Source organism: Agelaius phoeniceus, assembly GCF_051311805.1.
Source record: "Agelaius phoeniceus isolate bAgePho1 chromosome W unlocalized genomic scaffold, bAgePho1.hap1 SUPER_W_unloc_1, whole genome shotgun sequence".
In the NCBI taxonomy this organism is placed as follows: domain Eukaryota; kingdom Metazoa; phylum Chordata; class Aves; order Passeriformes; family Icteridae; genus Agelaius; species Agelaius phoeniceus.
Genome location: NW_027509866.1, coordinates 2020536 through 2044357, shown reverse-complemented (window position 1 = coordinate 2044357; position 23822 = coordinate 2020536). Strand labels below are relative to the sequence as shown.

At 54.5% G+C, this 23822-nt stretch overlaps 1 protein-coding gene and 1 long non-coding RNA gene across 2 annotated transcripts in view; one reads left to right on the top strand and one right to left on the bottom strand.

Moving 5' to 3' along the window:
• The window catches only part of LOC143692506 (uncharacterized), a 194254-nt gene extending 192699 nt beyond the window's left edge, over positions 1–1555 (bottom strand). Inside the window, exon 1 of the long non-coding RNA XR_013180319.1 lies at positions 1454–1555. This is a non-coding gene — a long non-coding RNA (uncharacterized LOC143692506). The remainder of the gene's footprint in view (positions 1–1453) is intronic.
• A 14097-nt stretch (positions 1556–15652) lies between these two features.
• LOC143692547 (olfactory receptor 14A16-like) lies at positions 15653–16576 on the top strand. Its single transcript, XM_077172792.1, has one exon. The coding sequence runs from the start codon at positions 15653–15655 to the stop codon at positions 16574–16576; it is 924 nt and encodes a 307-aa protein (XP_077028907.1).
• Positions 16577–23822: the final 7246 nt, after the last annotated feature.

Sequence of the window (23822 nt, the reverse complement as noted above, 5' to 3'; positions counted from 1 at the left end):
AGTGTGTCTGAACATGGAGTGAGATTGAGATCAGGATCAGGGTCAGGTTTGGGAATGAGCTCACGCAGAGCGGGACGGGGGGATGTCAGTGTGGGATGTTTTGGGGAAAATCATGGATTGGGGAAAAACAAGGTGTGAATGCCTTGTGCTGGGGATTCCTCCTACCCAAGTCCATCTCTAGAAGTCACCTGATGTCCATAAAAACCTTCAAAAATCAAGAGCGAAAAAAGCTACCAGGAGTGTCCCATTTCCAGTCTCATCCCTCTGGGGTTCTGGTGGTTCCCCCTCTCAGGGCTGCTGGGGATCCCATGGGCCAAGGTGATCCCCCCTCTCCAGGATCCTGCTTAGGGATGCTGGGGGGTTTTGGGGTCCCCTTCTCCAACCTCACCCCAGACCAGCCACTTGGGGCTCTCCATTCTTCCCAGGACTCTGGCCTGGTATAGCACAAATTTGGGAGAAAATCTCCAAAAGAGTTTCCTCCAGAAAGCTGATTTAAGAGGCCCCTCCCCACACCAGATTGGGAAAAGATTTCCATGGAGGAAAGGGGAAAAATCTGTTGATTTAACAGGAAAAGCATTTACCAGCATAAAAAATGAACAATATTAAACAATAAACCTTTTGCCACTCCAAAAGAGATGACCAACTCAGAAAGTCCCTCTGTGGGCTGTAGCTCGCCTCATTCAGTCCCTTATCAGTCTCTTATCAGTCTCTTATCAGCCTCTCCAGCACAGGAAATGCCACCGGCCAGGCTTGGCCAGGTGGTCCACAGGTGGGAGCTGCCAGTGGTGTTCTGGGTGTTCAGTGCAGAGCTGGTTCAGGTTTAAACCGCTCCAAAGAAAAAGAAAAACCACAGTCCAGGGAACTTCTCTGCCTCAGAGAGCTAAAAACTAACTAAAAGCAAAGGAGAGCTCTGTCCCGCCCTCTGTCCATCCAGGAGCCGGAATGTGGAGGAGTGAGTGCAGTGTCTGAAAACAAACTGCAGCTTCTTCCTCCTCCCCTTGGCTCTCAGAACCAGCCTTAAAGGTGCAGAACTCATTTCTGGGCTAAACGGACCGATGGGGCACGAGCATCATGAAGTCACCCCAGGACGCGCCCCTGTCAGGGTCAGGGGGTCCCGTCCCCGCCTCATCTCCGGGCTGCCGGGGGTGCCCCAGCTCCGGTATCGCCCCTTCCCCTCTCCCCGCCCCGGGGGTCCCCCGTTCCACAGCCCCGGCTCTCACGGGGATCCCCAAAACCAATGTCCCGCCCCGTCGGTACCGGGCCATCCCCACGTGGACCCCCGGGACCCTCCCGAGGGGCGATCGCGGCTCCTCTGGCCCCGAAAAAGCTCCTCTTAGGGAGCCCGGAGATACCCGGGGCTCGAGTCCGGGATCTGCCGGCTCCGAACACGCTCCAAAAAAATCCTCCCGGACACCCCTGGCTGGAGCCGGGGCGAGCTCGGCCTCGCCCTCACCTGCGGCTCGGGGCTGGGGGCGATGCTCCCGGGGCAGGGGCTGCTGCAGGCTCAGCGTGCGGGCGCTGCGAGCGCCGGGATTCTCCCGCTCCCGCTCCTGCTCCTCCTCTCCCTCCTCTTCCTCCCGCATTTCCTCCGCTGCCAGCCCGGACCCCCCTTTCCCACCCCTCTGCCCCGCGGCCCCGCAGCCCCGGCTGCTGGGTGGGGGAGCCCCCGATCGGCCCCAGGGGTGGGCAGGGGGCTCGGGGACCCCCCCGGGGCGGATCCGTGCCCCCGGCCCGAGCCCCAAACTCCGCTCCGGGGCCGCTGGGCTCTGCGGGTCCGCCTGGCAACCGGTGAGTCATCGGCGAGAAAAGCTCTGGTTGGCTGGAAATTGTTCAGCGCGTCCTCTGATTGGCTGGAATTGTGAAAGGCGCCTCGCCCCGCGGGTGTCCCCGGGAGCTGCGGAGTCCGGGCCGGAGCCTTTTCCTCTTTCTTTCTGTCTCTCTGGGACCTCTTTCCTATTTGTTTCTGTCTTTATGAGACCTCTTCCCGATTTCTTTCTCTCCGTCTCTCCTCCCCATTTCTTGTTCAATTCAATCCAAGTTCGAGCAGATCCACAGGTTGCGTTCCCACGCTCTCATTCGCACCTTCACTGGGGCAGAGGCGTCTCTCCCTCGCGAAATCGTAACCCATGGCAGGGTCCCTTCCCACCACAACCATTCTGGGATTCTATCAGTGACTCACTTCCCTTCTTCCCTCTGCTTCCAGCGGGGAAGGTGCTGGGAAATGTCCATCAAAGCCACTTTTGCTGTGTGCTCGGGGAGCCCACAGAGCTGCTGGACCTTGTCCCCTGGCCCTGCACAGCTCCTTGGGAGGCACGGCAGGAGCAGCACCCTGGCAGCCTCGGGAATGCCCCTCTGGGATCCAGGGGCTGGAATTCCAGTTCCCAGCCAGGAAAAGATGTTCCTGCCCTGGAAAGCAAAGCTCTTAAGAAGGAGCCAAAAGCCGGGTGGAGCGAGATCTTACAGTGACATTTCACTGCCAGCCTTCATAACTTCAGCCATGGTTGTTGTAGCTCCTGGACTGGGATTTAAATCAGGGCAGGGTCTTTGGTGCGAGGTGCCCCGGGTCAAGGGAGACACTGAGAGAGAAACAGAGCAGGCAAAGAAAGGCAGGAGAGAAAGGAGGACACAAACACAATCAGCTGAGAAGGTGGCACGCTGAAAACACAATGGAACTGACTGAAAAGTAATATGACAGAAAAAAATAATTTTGCCCCTTTTATTTACTATCAAAATGCAATTTCTTCCCCTTCTCAGAAACCTCCTCCCAGTGTCATTCAGCAGGGCTGTCAGAAAGTCCTTCATTCTGGGTGGATGTTCCAGGCTGCAGCCACAAGCAAACAGGGAATGGGGATTTTCCTGCTCCTGGGGAGTTTGACATCCTCAGCTGAGGAGATGAGGAGGCACCACAAGAAAAGGGCAGCTGGGCTTCACTGTTCTGCAGGAATTAGGGGGGATGGAAATCTCTCATCCTGTCTGCAGCTGCTCCCACAGGGATGTGAGGGCTGATCCCAGAGCCCCAAGGGTCACAGTCAGGGCTGCCCTCAGGGAATGCTCACCTGGTATTGAGGGGCAGCGTGGGAGCGCCTGGATCTTGGGGCACCCAGCTGGCCCCCATGTTTGGAGGTGCCTGAGGAGGGCTGGGACAATGCCAGGGACATCCTGCAGTGACATCCCCTCCTGTCCTGCTCTGGGTGAGCTCAGTCCCAAACCGGACCCTGATCCTGGTCTCAATCTCACTCCATGTTTAGACACACTCACAGTTCTGAATTTAATCTCATCCCAGTGCCAGACTCGTCTAGCCCCAGACCCAATCCCAACCCCAGCCCTAAAGCCAATCCCATGTCTCGCCTGAACCCCAATCCCAGCTCTAATCCAAATCTCAGCCCCAACTCCAAGCCTCCAAGCCCAGCCCCAATTCCAGCCCCTTCCTAAATCCTCAGCCCCAAACCAAATCCCAGGTTCAGCCCTTCTGGGGGTTTGGGGGTGTCTCTGTCCCTGTGACCCCGATGATATTTGGGTGGGGTCCCAGCAGGGCTGAGAGGGACAGAGACCCCCCCGGCCTCCCCAGGGGTGAGAAGGTGGCAGAGCCCCCCCAGCCCCGAGCAGCCTCAGCGGTGAGAGGGACACAGAGCCCCTGGTGCCCAGCCCTGCACAGGCATTGCCTGAGGCCAGAGGGATGGAGACCCCCCGAGCATCCCCCAGGGCCAGGGGACAGAGAGCCCCGAGCATCCCCTGGGCTGAGAGGGACAGAGACTGCCCCGAGCACCCCCTGGCACAGGGGAGAGAGGGAGGGAGACCCCCCAGGCATTCCCTGGGTGAGAATGATGGAGACCCCTGGGGAATGGCCTGGGGTGACAGGGACAGGGACACCCCTGGGGAATGGCCTGGGGTGACAGGGACAGGGACAACCCCCCAAACCCCTCCCAAGCATCCCCCAGGGCAAGTGGAACAGAGACCCCTTGAGCATCCCCTGGGCACCGGACAAAGTAAAGTTGTTTCTTGACAGAAATCAAACCTAACCCTACAGAAAATGCCTTGAATTTGCTCTTCCCACAAGTCACTTGTGGTGAAAACCCAAACAAATCCCAAAATTTAATAAACTCACAGTAGAAGCAATTTTGTTGCAATTCCAAAATCCATTGGTCCTGCACAGCTCCAGCTCAGCTGCTGGCACAGTGGAAATTTGGCCCAATACATTGCAATACCTCTTTTATGAAGAGATTATGAAAAGGAAGGGAAAGCTCTGTGTAGATGTCACAAAGGTGACAGGGACAAAAGAAAAATTATACTTAGATTTGGCAAAGCCCCCGGCCTGTGAAAGAGAAAAGGGGGGACAGCCACAGAGTGACAGGGACAGAGACCTCCCCTGGGGCAGGGCAAGTGTGACATTGTCCCCTGTGTGTGTGTGGCCTTCCCGGGGTGGGGGTTTTACACCTGAGCCAGTTTGGGTAAGGGGGGTGGTGTTCACCCCCGAGCAGGGATTCCCCCACTGTTTCAGGCTGCAATGTAAGATGGAACCAAATGCATGTTTTCAATGCCCATCTTCATCAACTGCTATAAACAGGCGGGGCAGTGTTCTTGATCTCTTCCATGACTCAGCCCTGATAACGCCCTCCAGGGGAGATATCTTCTGGGAATGGGCCATTGAGTGTCACTGCAGGACTGATAAAATTCCATCCTCCCATTGTGGGATGCTCCGCCCAGGGGCAGGATCTAAGCATTCCTCCCTGCATATAAGGTGAGCCTTGCAACACCAGGAGCAGCTTGCCTAGTGGATTCCCAGAGGACAAGAGCTCCAGAACCACCACTGGACCTTCAGAGGAAGACCAGACCCTTCTACAGGATCACTGCTCGGACAGAATCACGTTCATCACTCCCACAGGACTGCAGCCACCATTTAATGGGACTGCTGCCACCAGCCTGACCAGCAACAGGGTGTCAGGTTATATCCTGACTCTGTCAGTTTAGGGCAGTGTTTCTGTATCATTGCCTTGATCTTCATTTTGTTATTAAATTGTAATTCTGGCTTAGACTCTCCCCCAGGTTTCCCTTTAATCCTGTACAAAAGACAATGTGCTCACCCTTTGTTTTCTTCCCAGAACTGGATTTCCCATTCCCAAACCTTGACTCAATGGAGGAGGAGGCTGTGAGGAAGAGGAAGGAGCCCTGGGACACGCAGGCAGGTGAGGAGGAAGTCAGTGCCTCTTTCCCCCTCTCTCCTGCTCCATCTCCCAGCCCAGCACAGCCCCCGGCTGCAGGACAACCCTGCTGCCAACCCCGTCCTGCTGGGGATGCATTGGGGGGATCTCCTTCCCCTTCCCTCTGGCACGGAGGCAAATCCCATCCTCTCCTTGTCCTTCCTCACCCAGAAAAGGAGATGAGGATGGAGACCAATGAGGGCAAATCCCTGTGGCAGAACCTCATCGAAGAGGCCATTTTGAGTGGCTCCACACTGTAGAATTGAAACAGGGAGGACAAGTCCCAGAGATCCCGCAGGAGAAGCGGTTTCAAACCCAGCCCAGAGTGCTCTGAGGAGGAAAGACCCACCCTGAACCAGGAAGGCGGACAGAGCTTCAGCCAGAGCTCAGAGCTGGTGGTCCATGAGCAGCTTCATGATGGGGAGAAGGCCCACAGGTGCTTGGAGTGTGGGAAGAGCTTCAGGCAGAGCAGCACCCTGATCAGCCACCAGATGATCCACACGGGGGAATGGCCCTATGAGTGTGGGGAGTGTGGGAAGGGCTTCAGCTGCAGCTCTGCCCTCATCACCCACCAACGCATCCACACTGGGGAGAGGCCCTACGAGTGTCCTTAGTGTCAGAAGAGGTTTCAGACCAGCTCCAGTCTCCACCTGCGTGAGTGAATTCACTCAGAGGAGAGGCCCTTCCACTGCCCTGACTGTGGGAAGGGCTTCAAGCAGAAATCCCACCTCATCAGGCACCAGTGCATCCACACTGGGGAGAGGCCCTACAAGTGTCCCAATTGTCAGAAGAGGTTTCACACCAGCTTCCAGCTCCTCCAACACCAGTGAACTCACTCAGAGGAGAGGCCCTTCTTTTGCCCTGACTGCGGGAAGAGCTTCAAGCACAACTCCACCCTCATCAGGCACCAGCGCATCCACACTGGGGAGAGGCCCTACGAGTGTCCCCAGTGTGGGAAGAGCTTCACCAGCAGCTCTCACTTGACAAAACACCAACAGAGCCACCAGTAAGGGAAGGCCTGCTATTAAATATTAGACCCCGAGGTTTCCAGGTGTGGGGGGGGCCTGTCTTCTTCTGGCCCTCACTGCTGGACCAAAGGCTGCAGCTGTGGTGTTTTCACCCCAGAGATACCTTTGGCCAGCTGGGTGCTGCAGCTGGGCACGCAGAACAAATCCAGGCAAAGCAGGAACTCAGTTTACCTTTGGTAGAAAAGGTTCAAGCAGCAGTGAAGAGAAAAGGAGCGGGTTCTGTCAAAGAGTCTTTAATCCAGAGTTTTATTGCAGCATGGTAGACCTCTGAATGTGGTAACAGCTCACAGACAGACCATGGCCCCATGGTCTCGTGTCCTTTTAAGCCCCGGGGACAGGGGGAGGGGAGGGACAGGTGAGGGCCAACCAGGTGGGAGGAGGGGGAGGCTCCAGGGATACAGACACTTGGACAGGCCAATGAGCCCAGACCTGAGGAGCATCTGCCAGCGACATGAAGCCCTGCTGGAATGTTAAGATTGATGGACAGCTCTTAGGCAGGAGGGCAAAGGGGGAGGGGGAAAGACGGCGCACCTGAGGGGGTTGGGATAGGTGAGACAGGAAACAACTGCAACAGCCTGCAAATGCCTCGATTGCAGAAACACCTTCATGCACCACTCCAGCTTCACTCCCCGTGGGAGAAGCCACATTGGGAAGAGCCCTGGTGATATATGTTTCCTGTGATCCATGCTGGGAAGACACCTGTTTCTTTTCCTGCCCCTGCCAATGACCTAATGTAGGATGGAAGAACATGAGGGTCTGGCCATGGCCCTGTCATTACTTTCACTTCCACCTCAGAACATTGCCAGAGGCAGGAAAGGGACTCTCTCTCTCTCTCTCTCTCCCTGAGAAGGGTGTCCTTTCCAGGCAGGGGAAATTGTGGCCAGGCAGACCCAGTGAGCTGTTTTTTAGTTTTCCCTGTAAACAGTTTTATTTACCCCTTCTGTTATCAATATCATTTCTGCTCCTGTTTGTTTCCTTATCTCATTGCTGTTCCCATTAAATTGTTCTTATCCCAGCCCGGGATCTTTGCCTTTTGTGCTTTCCATGGGAGGCGGGAGGGCAGCGAGGGCAGCGCGGTTTTAGCGGGAGCAGGAAATTGGGGAATCCCATTCCTGAAGCCCGGCCCGTGGAAACCGAGCATCCCAGCTGGTGGCAGCCCTGGTGGCCATGGCAGCAGCCTTGGGAGCGGGTCCCTGGCTGGGGCTGTGGGAACCTCTTCCCTCTGGTGCCCAGGGACAGGAGTGGAGGGAGCGGCTGCAGCTGAGTCGGGGCAGGCTCAGGTTGGATGTCAGGACAAGGTTTTTGGCCAGAGGCTGCTGGGGCCCTGGCCAGGCTCCCCAGGGAAGGCTCCCAGCTCCAGGGCTCTCTGAGCTGCAGCAGCGTTTGGCCAGCGCTGCCAGGCCCAGGCTGGCATTGTTGGCGTGTCCTGTGCAGGGCCAGCAGTTGGACTGGAGGATCCTGATGGGTCCCTCCCAGCTCAGCCAATTCTGTGCTTCTGGGATCCCATCAGCCTGGGGATGGGGCTGCCAATGGTTGCTATGGCAACAGGCTCTGGCGGCAGGCCTGAGCTGGTGTCCATGGCAACCACCCCTGGCATGGGGTCTCCATGGAGCTGCCAAGGGACTGAGCATAGCAACAGGGGGCTGGTGATGGTTGCCATGGAAACTGACCATAGCAACAGGGGACTGGGGATGGTTGCCATGGAAACTGAGCATAGCAACACGGGGCTGGGGATGGTTGCCATGGAAACTGACCATAGCAAGAAGGGGCTGGGGATGGTTGCCTGCTAAGGATCAGATTTGTCACAGGCCCTCAGAGGGGTTCCATGGGGACTTTCCAAGAGTCTCCAGGCTGTTCCAGAGCTGGAATGTCACACGCAGAGACAGGGGCTCCATGGAGACCTCCCAGGGCTTTCTGGGGATGGTAAAGAGCCCTGGGGTCAGAGGCAGTCAAAGCCATTCCATGGTGACATCCCAGGGCACCTTGGGCTGCAAAGGCACCCATCTGTCACAGGCACTCACGGGGGCTCCACGGTGACATCCCAGGAGTCCCCAGGCTGCCAAAGAGCCGGGATGGCCCAGACACTCACAGGGGTTCCTGTCATGGGCACGGTGGGAGCTTCAGGCAAAGTTTCTTATAGAAGCTCCTGTTGGGTCACGAGGTGCAGAAAGGATCCCCAATAGCCCCCACAGATCCCCAAATGTCACCGTTGAGTCAGAGATGACACAGACTCAGATCAGAAGGCTAAGGGCTAAAAGCCACTCATTTTTGCAATCCTCTTCTTTTATATCTTGGTTTGCTACAGGTGGACCTCACTGGTCATTTAATAAACACATTTCACATGATTGGCCAATTAAGACAACACCCTTCAGTAAACAACATTCTGGAAAAAAGTCAACCTATTACAAACATTTTTGGGGCACCAGTTATTGATGTTTGTTTTATGTTGGGCCTTTCTGGGGGCTCCCTGGATGGGGGAAACCCTCTGTAGCAGTTCTGTACCAGGTAAAAGGAGATGCATGGGACTTTTTCAGTGTTCAGCATCTTCTTTTTTCTTATCTTATCTAAAGTTTTGCATTGCTGTCCACACCAGTCTCAGCACGCTGGAAAAGCACTGCAAAATGGCTCAAAAATGTTCAGTTTCAAGGTCTTTTAAAGTTGTCTCATCCAATTAACTTATAAAACCTACATTATTTCTACTTATCTACCAATAACTCATCCCTTGACTGTCCACATAACCTCTGCACTGTGCTTTCCTTGACCAATCACCCTGTGCCACCAACACTGTAAAAAATGGAGTAGATGAAGAAGAAGACAGGGATAACACCCAAATTCATCCATCTTGCTTCCTATCTACACCATACTAAAAATCCCAAAACCTAAATTTCTCACCCAAGGGACATAGTATAGTACTCTGTATTACCTATTTCAGACGTCGCTAAATTCTAATCTATTTCAAAGTCTTGGAAGTCCTCTCCATTGGCGAAGGCTAAAGGCAGTGTTTCTCTGGGGGTCAGGATTCCTCAGAGCAGACAGAGAAATATCCCCTGTGCCCTGGATTCCCACATATTTAACCTAAAATCCTTTAACCCTTAACATGCGAAGTTACCCAAAAGTGTTTCAGGTAAATAGGATTAGAAGGAGAAGAAATAGAGAACAACAGAAAGACAGAAGATCCGTAGAAAGACACGCACATGGGTATCAACTGCTCAGGTTCCAGCATCACCAACAGAGGAACCCCAGCAGAAGGCAGGATCCAGACCCTGGGCTGGCCTTGTGCTCCGGCTTTTAACGCCCTGGGCCTCCATGGCCCCGCCCCTGGGGTGGGACTGCCAGTTGCTTATCCAATCAGAACCAGGGTAGCACCAGCTGCTGGTGTGTGATTGATTGATTGACAGCTGCTTGCCCAATCAGAGCTGGGTTAACATCACCCCCTGCTGTGTGATTGGCAGGTCTGCCAGGCCAGGGCTGGGGGCGGGGCTCTGTCCCACCACAAACCAAGGCCTGACCCGGCCCTGGCCCCACACGGGCATTCCGAGCATCCCAAGGTGTCTCGGGACATGGATCTCATCCAGCCTCTGACAGCGACCACGGTGACACTATGGAACCTCATGGAACCATGGCTCAGTTGTGACAATGGAGATCCAAGGAAACGATGGTGAGACCGTGCAATCCAGGAATCATCGAATCAAGGAGACCATTGTGCAAATCATGGGCCCTATGGAAGCAAGGATCAATGATCAAACTGTGGTTTGATTGTGATTGATTTAAAATGGAAACAAGGAGCCATTGTTTGACAGCGGGGCTGCGTGGGGCCAATGGACCCTTGTGACTCTGTTGGGGCTCCTGAAACCAAGAAGCCATTGTGACATTGCCAGAGCTCATGGAATCAAGGAGACCATTGTGACAGTGTGGGGACCCATGAAGTCAATGGAACATGGGACAGGTCTGCCTGGTTTGGCCTCCTGGGGGCTGTCTGACAGGTCCCACTGAATTTGGCATGTCAAGGGCCACTTCCCATCTGACCGTGAAGCACTGGGGCTCTGTGCTTTTATTCCTATGGGAAAGAACTGTCTTTCTTGTCTAGGCACCCATGGCCAAAATTGGGATTCTGTGTCTAAAATTCCCTATATCCAAGGGTTACTTCCAGACAAAATCTGACCATAGAGTCAAGTCTGGCCAGCCTTGGCCTCTGGTGGCTGCCTCTCATCTGCCCTTGCACCACTGGGGCTCACTTGTTTCCTTCCTATGGAGACCATTGTGACACTGCGGAGCATTGTGGAACCAATGGGCCATGGTGACACTGCAGGCCCTTGTGGAACCTGTGACACTGTAGGAACTTGTGGAACCAAGGGGAACACCGTGACACTGTGAGTGCCATGGATCTAAGGGGCCATTGTGACACTGTGGGGCCTCATGGAACCCAGGACATCACTGTGGCTCTGTTGGGCCGCATGGTCCCAAGGGTCCAGAGCAAAGCAGCGGTGTGGGAGTTCGCCCGGCTGTAACTCAGAGTCAGACAGATTTTGCCCTGGAAAAACTGGGCGCGAATCTCAATCCATTGGAATCATTTGTTTAACTCAGGGTGAGTTTGAGTGTTCCCCCATAAGCCTTTAGTGTTGTTATGCTAAGTTGTCCAACTTCTCCTCCCCTGTTGGTTACTTGTTTCCCCTATAGGGTTATTGTTCCAGAGTGTTCTACCCTCAAGTGTATATTTTGTTGCTTCGCCTTTATCTCAGGTCTTTGAATCCCACCCCTCCTACTGTGCTCAACTTCTCCATGTTTATTGTTTTTCACCCTGTTACTAAAGTTCTTTTTGGGCAACTCCATTGATCCTGCTTGTAGGAGCGTCGGGGGTTAGGACGGTTGGGACGGACAGAGATGAGAGATCTCTGAAGCCAGGTCTTGGAACTTGTGGTTTATTGCAAAGGGTGTGGGTGCAGGGGCCTTGTTTGGAGCTGCCAGCCACAGCTTGGAGCAGGCCCGAGAGAGGAGCTCGAAAGAGGCGCCCAAAATGGATGCCCAAAAGAGGAGGGGAGTTCCCATTACAATACAATAAATCTTCTTCTGTGCTGCATATTCTAATTTTCACTAACCAATCTAGTACAAGATACAAATCTTATAGCATTTACATACAGCCTATAAGAATCATTACATTACCATACTGTGTTACATTTTAAACCCTAAAAACTACTCTTTGCACCCCTTCTGCCAAGCTAGTAGGGTCTGCTCTGACCCTTGGACCTGTCTGCAAGCAGAGGGTATTGTTTCATTAAAAAGGGATTGTCTTCAGCCGGCCATACCATTGTTTTCCAGTTGTTCAGTAACTAAGGCTTGGTATCTCAAAGCTTGCTTTCATTCTAATCTCACTTATAGTTTACATATTCTCAAAATTTTTTGCCAGGCAATCATATTTATAAGGCTTTCCTGTTTCATCTTCCCCAGCATCTTCTCCTTTTCATTTTCACCACCCTTGCCCTGAAGTTGGGGAACCAGAAAGGTTTGTCACAGCCACCCTCATTGCGACCTTTGGTGCCCGAACAGGGGCCCTGACATTCAGTCATGTCAGCTGAGGTTAGCTGATGGATAGGCCAGCGCTCCCCGGGATTGTGGATTGTGCTGGGCCTGCAGATTCATCATTGCTTCGAGGGACCTCGGCCAGGATCCACAGGGACAGCGACAGTTTCACCTGCATAGGATTGCAGGTGGGATGGGGAAACGCAGGACAATTATTGCCCATTTTGCCACTGTGTTTTTACAATATGCACCCACATCCCATAACTGATTTGGGGCATTCCAGTGGCTGTTCCAGCTAAGGCAGAGAAAGAGAAAAATCTGCAGCCGGATGTCCAAAGTAGAAAGGTGTGTATATGGATGCTTTAAGTTAATTCTCAATGATCATGACCAAATATCTTTAAAAAACAAATTAAAATGAATCGTGAAGTGGATCATTAAAAATTTTCCAGATGCCCCTGAGCCCGACCATCCTCCCTCCATCTTGGCTCCTCCACTTCCTGCTACCACAGCCTTCTCTTCCGCCCTGAATGAACCTCCAGACTCCACCCCCACAACTGCGGGTCACACCCCCACTGTCAATCATCCTCTCCACCCTGGACCATGCCTCCAGAAGGCCAGCCTGGAAGTCCGCCATCCTAAATCAAGGCCCTTCCTCCCCAACACCTGACAAAATGGCAGCGCCCTTTGCCTTAACCTCTGACAACAATATAACCCCATGATCAAAGATACTAAGTCCAACTGTCACACTATTTCTAATCTGAATGTTTCTGCTCCAAGTTATTCTTCCTCCCCAGAAAACAGTTTGGACTCCCCAGAGCCACCACCCCCCTCAATTCCAGAAGATCCCTAGGAAAGGATCCAGAAAAAAGCAGTTAAGGAAGGAGCCTGGCAAATAGTCTCAAAATTCCTTGTTGCCCCAGTATGTTATGAAAGAAGGGGGCAGAATACCAGGTGTCAGCCCCTGGTTTACGGGGAAATCAAGGAGCTGTGTAGGGCAGCTAAAGACCATAGGAAGGACTTAGCTTGTTTTAATGGCCTAATGAGGGCCATGTTTACAGCACATGTCTTAACCCCCTATGATTTAAAATATATTATGACCATGTTCTTGTCACCTACAGTACAAACCCTGTGGGAAGGGGGATGGAAGTGTTAACTAAATCAATTAATAGCAGACTATGCTAATAATGAGGCAAGGACAGAATTGACAATCAACCATCTAGCTGGAGCAGGACAACACAGCCTACCAGATGATCAAGCAGCAGGTATCCCCAGAGAAGTATTGGATGATATCAAAGAGATGGCTTTGAAAGCTTGAATCCAGGTATCGGATGGTTGCATCCCCAATTTGGACTACCTTGGGTGGCTGCAGCTAAAGCTTTAGGACAATCAGACCATCCTGGGTGCCTGTTAAGTAAGCAAACCAAAGCTGCCTCCCTCACATTGAGTGGCTGCTCTCAGACACAGAGACCATCAGACACGCCACCTTGCAGAACAGCGATAGAGTTTTTACTCTGGGCACATGGGCATGGCTGTGTAGACTCTGAGGGCATGTGCTGCATGAACCTCTCCAGCCACAGCGAGTCAATCCACAAGAGCATTCAGGTACTGAAGGCAGGGTTCAAGAAGCTTCAAGTGGAAAAGAAAGACTGGTTCAATAAACTCTTCCAATCCAAGGGACTAAAGGGTTGGATGATGCCGAGCTAAAACAGGACTATTAATTCTCTTAGTGGTTGTTGTTGTATTGTTGATTGTCCCATGTTTGTTTGGATGCTTTTAGAAAGTCTTACAAAATTCTTTCACATCCATCTTTCTTGTAAAACAGAAAGGGGGAAGATACCCAACACAGGCTCCTCATGGACTCCTTGGAGGAGAGAATTGGAGGCCAGGATGGCACAAAAACCTCTCAGAGACTCAGTGTGGGAAGGAAAATCCTTTAAAGTACCTAAAAGTATTCTTAAATCCATAAAGTACCTTAAAAACCTTGAGTATCTCAAGGCATTACTGAGCCCCACTGAGTTTGACTACAAAGCTCTCAAGGGACTCATTAAAACAGATAATTGGGGCCATGATTGCACAAACCTCTCACAGAGTCTGTATCAAAAGAGAAACAACAAGTACCTTCAAATAACTGAAGTACCCTGAAGCATTAATGAGCCCCACTGAGTGTTGTTACTGACAAAGCCTCTCCAGGGACTAATTACAGCAGATAATTGGAGGCCATGATTGCAGAGACCTCTCAGAGACTCCAAGGCAAATGCCAAAGCCAAAGACCTTTGAAAAACCTGCAGTCCCTGCAGGGAGCATGAAGGAGCCCCCAGGGCCATTGCTGAGCAAGGCTCCCCAGGGACTCCTTGCAGCAGATCCTTGAGGCCACTGGGATGTGGGCTAGGGGGGGATGCTGAGGGCAGCACAAGGGGCTGACAGTGCCCAGCCTGGCTGGGGCTGTGCCAGGAGGCCCCAGGGCCTCAGCACAAGGTGTCTCCTCCCAGCCCTTGCTGGCACAGACCCTGCTGTGCCCCAGGGCACCAAGACTTGGCTTCTCTTTGTCCCCACCTGTCATCACTGCCTGCAGTTCTCTGCTCTGCCTGGGGCCTGGGGACACTTGCTCAGTTGTGTCCCTCAGTGGGACCCATTAAAAGTCCAAGAAAGTTTGGAGTTGGATTCTGCCTTGGAGTTCTGGAGAGGTTTCCTCAGCTCCCTCTCAGGGACTGATGTTCAGGGCCTGAGCACAAAGCCCCAGAGGCTGATTAAAGTCCTTGTGCTGTGTCTGTGCTGCTGAGCTGGGCTGGGCTCCTGGCCCAGAGGCAGCTCCTGGTCACCAAGAAGAGCTTCAAAAGCACATTTCTCTGGATGAGCAGCTCTTGTGCCAGCCCAGCAGGGCTGGGGCACTGCCTGCAGCCAGCGCGGGCACAGCCCAGAGGCACAGAGGGCTTCAATCAGTCAGGGCTGGGAAGGGGCTGAGAAGTGCCTGGGGCACAATCACTGCCAGCCCTTGGCACAGGAACCTCTGGCTGCAGGACAGTGCAGCTGCAGCTCCTGGAGCCATCTCCTCAAGCTGGAACATGCCAATGCCTGCAGAGCCTGTGAGTACATTCTCTGCTTGTCTCTTGTGCAGAGCAGCCAGGGGTGCCCAGGGCTGTCCTGCAGAGCAGGGTCCTGCAGCCCAGGGCGCTGTGCTGGGGCAGGGACTCTGCTGCCTGCCAGGGACAGCTCTCAGCCAGCCCTGGCAGCTGCTCCCAGCACTGGGGCACAAGATCTGGGTGGGAGGAGACAGCTGGTGAGGCTTGGAAATGTTCTCCTTGTGTGGGGAGGATGCAGCATTGTTCAGGACTGGTCCCAGCATGGCATTTAACTCCAGAACATTTCCAAGTAGATTAAACAGGGAGCACAGCAAGGCAGGGGCTGCATGAAAGGGGAAATCCTGTTTTCTTAATCTACTGCTCTGGGTTGCCTGGATGGGATATGCACATAGATATTCATCTCTCAGATCATGTTGAGAAAAATAAAAATATTTTCTCTCAGATGTTAGTAAACCAGGCACTTAAGGAAATCAGCGCAGGGCCTCTCAGGGGCATCCTCAGTGTCGCTTTTTCAGCCTCCTCAGGGTTGCTCTGATGTTGCCATCAGAGCCTGCAGAGGCAGAGCTGCCCCTGGGCAGTGCCTGAGCTGGGAGGGCTCTGCAGGGCAGAGCTGAGCCCCCAGGGCTGGGCTGGGCTCTGGCAGCACTGGCAGGGCCCTGCCCTGGGTGCAGGGAAGCAGCTGCTGGCAGGGACAGCTCCAGGCAGCAGAGCACTGGGCAGGCAGTGGGGGGAAAGTGCCCCCAGGCTGTGCTGGGATATTTCAAGTCCTCTCCAAACCCAACTATTCCATGATTATTTGTTTACAGATCGTTTTGCCAAGGCACCACAAATGTCGAACAGCAGCTCCATCAGGCACTTCCTCCTGCTGGCATTGGCAGACACGCGGCAGCTGCAGCTCCTGCACTTCTGCCTCTTGCTGGGCATCTCCCTGGCTGCCCTCCTGGGCAACGGCTTCATCATCAGCGCCGTAGCCTGCGGCCACCACCTGCACACGCCCATGTTCTTCTTCCTGCTCAACCTGGCCCTCGCTGACCTGGGCTCCATCTGCACCACTGTCCCCAAAGCCATGCACAATTCCCTCTGGGACACCAGCAACATCTCCTACACTGGATGTGCTGCTCAGCTCTTTTTCTTTGTTTTCTGCGCTACAGCAGAGTATTTCCTCCTGACCGTGATGTGCTACGACCGCTACGTGTCCATCTGCAAACCCCTGCACTACGGGACCCTCCTGGGCAGCAGAGCTTGTGCCCACATGGCAGCAGCTGCCTGGGCCAGTGCCTTACTCTATTCACTGCTGCACACGGCCAATACATTTTCCCTGCCCCTGTGCCATGGCAATGCCCTGGGCCAGTTCTTCTGTGAAATCCCTCAGATCCTCAAGCTCTCCTGCTCAGAATCCCACCTCAGGGAAGTGGGGCTCATTGCTGTTAGTGTCTGTTTGGTACTTGGTTGTTTTGTGTTCATTGTTTTCTCCTATGTGCAGATCTTCAGGGCTGTGCTGAGGATCCCCTCTGAGCACGGACAGCACAAAGCCTTTTCCACCTGCCTCCCTCACCTGGCTGTGGTCTCCCTGTTCCTCAGCACTGCAATGTTTTCCTACGTGAAGCCTCCCTCCATCTCCTCTCCATCCCTGGATCTGGCCCTGTCAGTTCTGTACTCGGTGGTGCCCCCAGCCCTGAACCCCCTCATCTACAGCCTGAGGAACCAGGAGCTCAAGGCTGCAGTGTGGAGACTGATGACTGGATGCTTTTAGAAACATTAAACTGTTAGCCAGCTTCTGCAAATCACTTGTAATGAAAGTAATCTTAGATCCTTCTTGTTCATTTTATTTTGGGGGTTGCTTTTCATTGTTTTACTTTTTTCATATTGTCCACAAATTAATGTCAATCTTTGTGCCATTTCTCCTTTTGTTTCCCTCCACCTTCCCTGTGACCATAGACTGTGTCAATAAGGGGTTGTGCTCTTGGTGGCTTTAAATGAGCTCAAGGATCTTTCCCAGCAGAGTTTTCTGCAGAGATGCCCTTGTGTTGCCTTCTCTGGAGCTGCAGCAGCAATGTCTGTGTGCAGAGCTGGGGCAGATCAGTGCTGGCCCAGCAGCAGCAGCAGCAGCACTTGGTGTTGCCAGTGCTGCTGCCGTGGCCCTGCCCCGCTGCCCTGGTGGCCCTGGTGTTGCTGCAGGGCCTGAGTGCTCTCGGGGCCGGGCACAGCCCTGGGGGTGGCAGTGCCGGGGCTGCAGCAGGGACAGGCCATGGGCACTGCTGGGGCAGCGCTGACGCCTCAGGCCAGGCCCTGGGGGCTCCAGGCTCCTTGCCCAGGCTCTCTCAAGAACACGGCCAGGCCAATGCTGAGCACAGAAACCCCCGTCAGCAGCCCCAGGCTGGCCGTGGGCAGGCTGGGGGCAAACAGCATGGCTGGGGCTCTGCAAGGGCCCTGGGGTAGACGGGAAGGAGCAGCAGAGCAGGGGCTGATCCATGCCCAGTGCGCTGCACAGCCCAGGGCAGCGTCCCAGCGCGTCCTCATGCAGCTGCCAACAACATCCCCCCTCTGCAGCCCTGGCCTCTCCCCCAGCTCACACAGGTGCCCCATCCTTGCAGGCACAGACACGGCAGCACTGCCTCAGCAGCCCCTGTTTGCATTGCACACAGCAGGGCCAGCACCCCCATGCTCTTGCTGTGGGGACATGAACCTGAGGGAGCACAAATGCCATCAGCCCCTGGGGCCAGCAAGGCCTGCGGGACACCAGGGAAACCACTCAGCTTTGTCCTGGCCTCTGCACTCAGCCAGAAAGTTTGTTCCCATCAGCTGGGAGTTTCCTGTGCCACTGCAGACGCTGTTGCTCAGAGCCAGGGCTGCCTGGCAGCCACCCCCAAACTGCCCTGGGCATTTCCTTGGCTTCACCTTTGTTTTCTTTACTCTTCCCTTGTACAAATCTCTTCCTCTTGCCCAGCCCTGTTCCTTCCCCTGCAAACAGCGCATCCCTGTTTGCCCTTTCCTCTCTGGCCCCACTCCCCATTGCAGTTCCTGACTTGGCCCCATGGGAACGTCCCTTGGGCAGCAGGATCATCCTACAAGTGCTGCAGGAATTGTCTGCAGGCTCCTGCAGTGCCTGCTGCTGCTCCCTTGCCAGAGGCACCCCAGGCCAGGGGGGCACATCTGGGCTGCTGTGTCTGCCTCTGGGGCTCCCTGTTCTGGGCAATGAGGAGGAGCTGCAGAGGCTCTGCAGGACTGACAGGATGGGCTTTGGGGCTGCCAGGAGAAGCTGAGGGACCTGGGCTGCTGGAGCTTCTGAAGAGGAGACCCAGGGCTCATCGTGCAACTGCTCCAGTGGTGGTTTCAGAGAATCCCAGGATCAGCAATGTTGGAAAAGTCCTTGGAGATCATCAAGTCCAACCTGTGCCCTGACACCGCCTTATCTCCCCTGAGCCTCCTCTTCTCCAGGATAAACAACCCCAGCTCCCTCAGCCACTCCTCACAGGACTTGTGCTCCAGACCTCTCCCCAGCCCCACACTCCAGCCTCTCCATGTCCTTCCTAAATTGGGGTCCCAGAACTGGACACAGCACTTCTGCCCAAGCAGTGCTGAGCACAGGGGAAGAATCCCTGCCCTGCTCTTGCTGGCCACACCATTCCTGATCCAGGCCAGGAGCCATTGGCCTTCTTGGCCACCTGGGCACACTGCTGCCTCATGTCCAGCCTGCTGTCCATCAGTCCCTGCAGGTCCCTTTCTGCCTGGCTGCTCTCCAGCCACTCTGTCCCCAGCCTGTAGTGCTGCAGGGGTTGTTGTGGCCAAAGTGCAGGACCCAGCACTGGGACTTGTTAAACCTCACCTTGTTGGATTTGGGCCCTGGATCCAGCCTGTCCAGGGCCCTGTGCAGAGCCCTCCTACCCTCCAGGAGATCCCCACTCCCAGACAACTTGGTGTCACCAGGGTTCCATGAGGCCCCAGAGTGTCACAAAGGTCTCCATGATTCCATGAGGCTTCACAGTGTCACAATCTCCCTTTAGTTCCATGGGACCCCTTGGTGTCACAAAGTCCCTTGGATCCTTGGGCCTTGCAGTGTCACAATGGATCCTTGGTTCCATGAGGTCTGGCAGTGCAGCAATGCTCTCCTTGGTTCCACAGTGTCACAATGGCCTCTTGGTCCCAAGGGCCACCACGGTTTCAAACATGTTTCATTCATTCCACGAGTCCCTGAGGAGCAGCCCTCGCCCCTTGGTTCCATGGGGCCCTGCAGTGTCACAGTGGCCCCAACGTGACACCAGGTCCTGCTCTGTCACAATGCTCTGCATGGTTCCACAGGGCCCTGCTGGGTCACAGTGGCCTCTTGGTTCCAGGGGGCCTCAGAGTGCCACAATGAATTCCTTGGTGCTGCAGTGTCACAATGGAGCCATGGTGACACAAGATCCTGCAGTGTCACCAGGGACCCTTGGTTCCATGGGGCACCACAGTGTCACAATTGTTCCCTGAGTTCCCAGAGTCCTTGCAATGGAGCAATGGCCCCTTGATTCCATTGTCCCCAGGCTCTCCCAAGGCTCTCCTTGGTTCCACAGTGGCACAATGGCCCCTTGGCTCCACAAGGCCCTGCAGTGTCACAGAGGCCTCTGTGGTTCCAGCAGGACCCAGACTGTCACCATGGACTCCTTGCTTCCATTCAGCCCCATAGTGTCACCATGGCCCCTTGGCTCTGTGCTGCCATGTCGTACACAGTGTCACCATGGTCCTCTTAGTGCCACCAGGCCCCCAGTGTCACAATGGCCCCTTGCTTCCCCAGGGCCCTGCAGTGTCACAATCATCAGAGAATCAACCAGGCTGGAAATGACCTTGGAGAGCATCAAGTCCAACCTGGGACCTACCACCACCTTGTCACCCAGACCATGGCAATCAGTCTTTTCTTAAAGACCTCCAGGGAACCGTGACTCACCTATCTACCATCCCAACGCATTCCAACGCCCAACCACCCTTTGTGTGGAGAATATTTTCTAATGTCCAGTCTAAAAATCCCCTGGTGCAGCTGAAGGCTGTGTCCTCTTGTCCTGTCACTGTTCCCTGGGAAAAGAGCCCGACCCCCACCTGGCTGCACCCTCCTGTCAGGGAGTTGTAGAGAGTGATGAGGTCACCCCTGAGCCTCCTCTTCTCCAGGATAAACAACCCCAGCTCCCTCAGCCACTCCTCACAGGACTTGTGTTCCAGACCCCTCCCCCGCCTTGTTGCCCTTCTCTGGACACGCTCCAGCCCCTCCATGTCCTTCCTAAATTGGGGGGCCCAGAACTGGACACAGCACTCGAGGTGCTGCCCAAGCAGTGCTGAGCACAGGGGAAGAATCACTGCCCTGCTCCTGCTGGCCACACTATTCCTGATCCACAGGAGTGCCAGGGGTTGGATGAGGCAAATGGTGGAGAGGGAGTGGGGACAAAGTCTGATTAAATGTCAGCCATGAAGGGTCTTGATTTTAATATCTGTTCAGACTGCATTAGAAGGTGCTGGGGGTCAATATTATTTGGACATTAGAATGCATTTCTGAAATTTGTCTAACTAACCAGAGAATAATTGAAAACTTCAATTTTTCCCAGGGGCTTTTCTTGTTAAGGTGTTTCAAACAAATATTTATGAGCTTTTCTCACTGAATTCCTCAACTGAAGAGCTCAAGAAAGAAGAGGCCTCTGGAGTAGCAAAATTCATCATCAACTCCAAGTGGCTGAAGATCCACCTCCATCAGAGCAGTAACGAACAGAAATGGGCACAGCTTTGTGGCTGCCCCAGCTTTGCAATGGGCCCTGGGCCTGGAGCAGGAGCAGCTCTTGAGGGCCCCAAGGCCAGGGCTCTGGTGCTGCCCTGGGCAGATGGGATGGCAGCAGGGGCTGCAGAGCTCTCAGCACCTCAGGCCGAGGGGAGCAGGGCAGCCAGGGAGCCTCCTTTGGCCTTGGCCCAGCACCTTCCCCCATGGCTGGGGCTGAGTCCTGTGGCAGCTGCAGCTGCTGCTGTGGCCTTGGCAGGGGCTGAGGCCATGGGGCCAGTGCCCAGAGCAGCCTGGGCTGAGCAGTGCTGTGGGGCCAGAGCCGGCTGGGCTGGGCTGGGCTCAGAGAGGCCCTTGGTGCTGCCCAGAGCTCAGGGCAGCTGGCAGAGCTTGCAGGGAGCTGGGCTGGGCTCCGAGAGCCTGGCCCAGAAACCATCAGTGTCCATCTCAGCCTGGCTGAGCGTGCAGGGGCAGGACTCAGGCCAGGCCTTGTGGGGCAGGGCCAGCGCCTGCGCAAGGCTTTGCAAACAGGCAAGTGGCCCAGAGAGGAGGCTGCTCTGTGCCTTTGGTGGCAGGGACAGAGCAGGGAGGGGGCCAGGACATTTGTCAGCGCCAGCCTCTGTGCCCATGCGTTGGCAGCCCTGGCTGCTGAGCCCAGCTTTGGCCTGGGCTGGGTTTGGCTGTGGCCCAGCTCCATCCTCCTGCGGGGCTCAGGGCCTGTTTCCGGCCATGGCCAGCCCTGGCTGCCTCTCTGCCGGCCCAGAGGCCGGCAGAGCCCGGGGCAGGGCTGTCTGTGCAGCCCCACAGGTGCCAGGGGCTCTGCAGGAGCTGGCAGAGGCTGCCCAGCAGGGAGGCCATGGGGCACAGAGCCCCAAGGCTGCTGTGGGCACCACGGCACAGGGGCCGTTCCCAGCCGCAATGCTCCTGGCCTGGGCTGGGCCTGCACAGGGGCTGGGCCACCATGGCTGGGCCAGCACAGGGCCACAAAGGGGCCACGCAGCCGCTGCCGGGGCTGACAGCAAGGCCAGGCACACACAAGCAATTGCTGAGCATGGCCTGCGCTGGCCAGGCCTGACTGTGCCAAAGGCAGAGCTCAGCTGCCCTTGGGGGCTGCAGCAACACTCCAGAGCCCAAAGAGCCTCCATGGCTGGGCTGGAGACCAAGGCTGCAGCAGGGAAATGCAGGGCTGCTGCAGGATGGGGAGGCCATTGAATTCCAGCTCACACCTCAGCTCTCTGATGATCCCGGCACCATGCTGGGCCCTGTTTCAGACTGGAGCAGAGCAGATATTGATGGCACAGGAGCCCTGCGGGGCTGTCAGGGACCTGCAGCTTGCAAGGTGCTCTGCTCTCCCTCAGGTGCTCTGGGAGAGATCCAATCCCAGCTGGGCACCTCAGGGCACAAGTGGCACTGCCTGTTGATGGGCACACAGCTAATGTCTGCCTGGAAAGGGGCACAGGTTTTAATTCCTGTTAGTTTTATAATATACAAGCAAGTCTTTGTTATCTGGGTCACTTGAGGATTTTAAGTAATGGCAACGTTTTCCCACCAGGAAGAGGAACTTCCTGGATCTACTGGATCCTTCTACTGATGTCACGGGAAGAAATACAGATCTTCCCCTCTGCCACTGACATTCAGTCTAATATTTAATGACCCCCTTCCTTCAGGTTTATTGGCTACAGGTTTCCAGCTCTCCTGTTTAAATGGCTGTGTCTAAGGACATCTCTTCACTGGATCAGCTGGATCTATGTCCTTCCTGCTGCTCTCAGATTTCCTCCTCCAGATGCTCTCTGGTCATTTGAACGCCTCTCAGCTGACTGGTTTCATGCTTTGAACTTCAGGGAGTGGCCAAATATTTCATGTTAAAAAAAATATGAATTGAGTATCTCACTGTGGTTATACCTATCACTGAATTTCCATTTCTTATGTATTTGCTTAAAAACTATTCCTGTTCAGAAAGCCGTGGGGGATGGTGGACATGTCAGATGCTGCTGGGACATCCCAGAGAGCTGAGGGAAGAGCTGTGATAGTTATTAAACTGTTCAAATGTTCATCTTGTGTTTGTTGGCAAGAAACCTTTCTGTGCCTCTGAGTGTCACCAGTCCCTGAGCCCAAAGGACACAAACCTGATGAGTTGTGGTTCCCACTGCAGGGGCTGCGCTTGGACCTTGGCTCTGCACAGGAGAGCTCTTCATCCCCTTTCTCTCTTTTCCTCCCTCTGGGCATGGAGGGAGCTCCTGGCTTCAGCGTGTGACTCGTGTGTGCAAAGAGCAAATCTGGGCAGAATCGGGGCAGGGAGGGTTTGGGGGGACCATGGGATCTGTGCTGGGCACAGAAGGTGTTTTCCATTGCTCTGAGACTGTCTGCTGTGCAAAGTGGATTTAATATCCAGCAGAGGAATGACTTTGGCATTTGATGGAGCTGTGCCTTCCCTTGGCTTTGTTGGCTGACAGGAAATGAACATCCCTCTGTGTCTCGGGCAGCTCCTTCTGCAAGGAAAGCAGGTGGGAGTTGGAGCCAAGGAGCTGAAAGCTGCAGGTGCAGCCTGGGCTGGAGGGAGCTCAGATTTGCACAAGGCTGCTCTGAGTGCCAGGGCTTGGATGGGGGAAATGGTGGGATGGGGGTAGGGACAGAGTCTGATTGATTGTCAGCCAGGAAGGGTCTTGATTTTCATATCTATTCAAACTGCATGAGGAGGTACCTGGATTCAATGTCAATTGGAGATTGTGCATATCATTGTATTAACAGGGAAAAAAAAAACCTAAACAGGACCTACAAAATGTTTTCTCGCTGTCTTTTTAAATATCATGTATTCAGTTTCAATACACTACTGAGATCTACTTAACCACAAAGGATTTGAAAATTAAAATCAAATCATTCCCAGAGGCTTGGCTTATTCAGGTGTTATAAATGTTAATGAGCCCTGGGACACTGAATTCCTGCACTGAAGAGCTGAACTGAACAAGTGATTTGGAAATTAAATCTAATTATTCCCAGAGGCTTGGCTTGTTAAGGTGTTCTGAATGTTCATGAGCCCTGGGACACTGAATTCCTGCACTGAAGAGCTGAAGGCTGAACAAGCCTCTGGAGCAGGAAAATTCAGCAGCAGCCTCCAAGTTGATGAGGATGTCAGCAGCCCCCAGTGAGGCCATCCCTGCCCAGAGACCGTGGGGGAATGGGCAGACAAGGAGAGCGTCCCTGGGGCTGGGGCAGCACAACTCCGAGGCACCAGCGGCTCCAGCTGGGCAATGGAGTGTGGAATGGG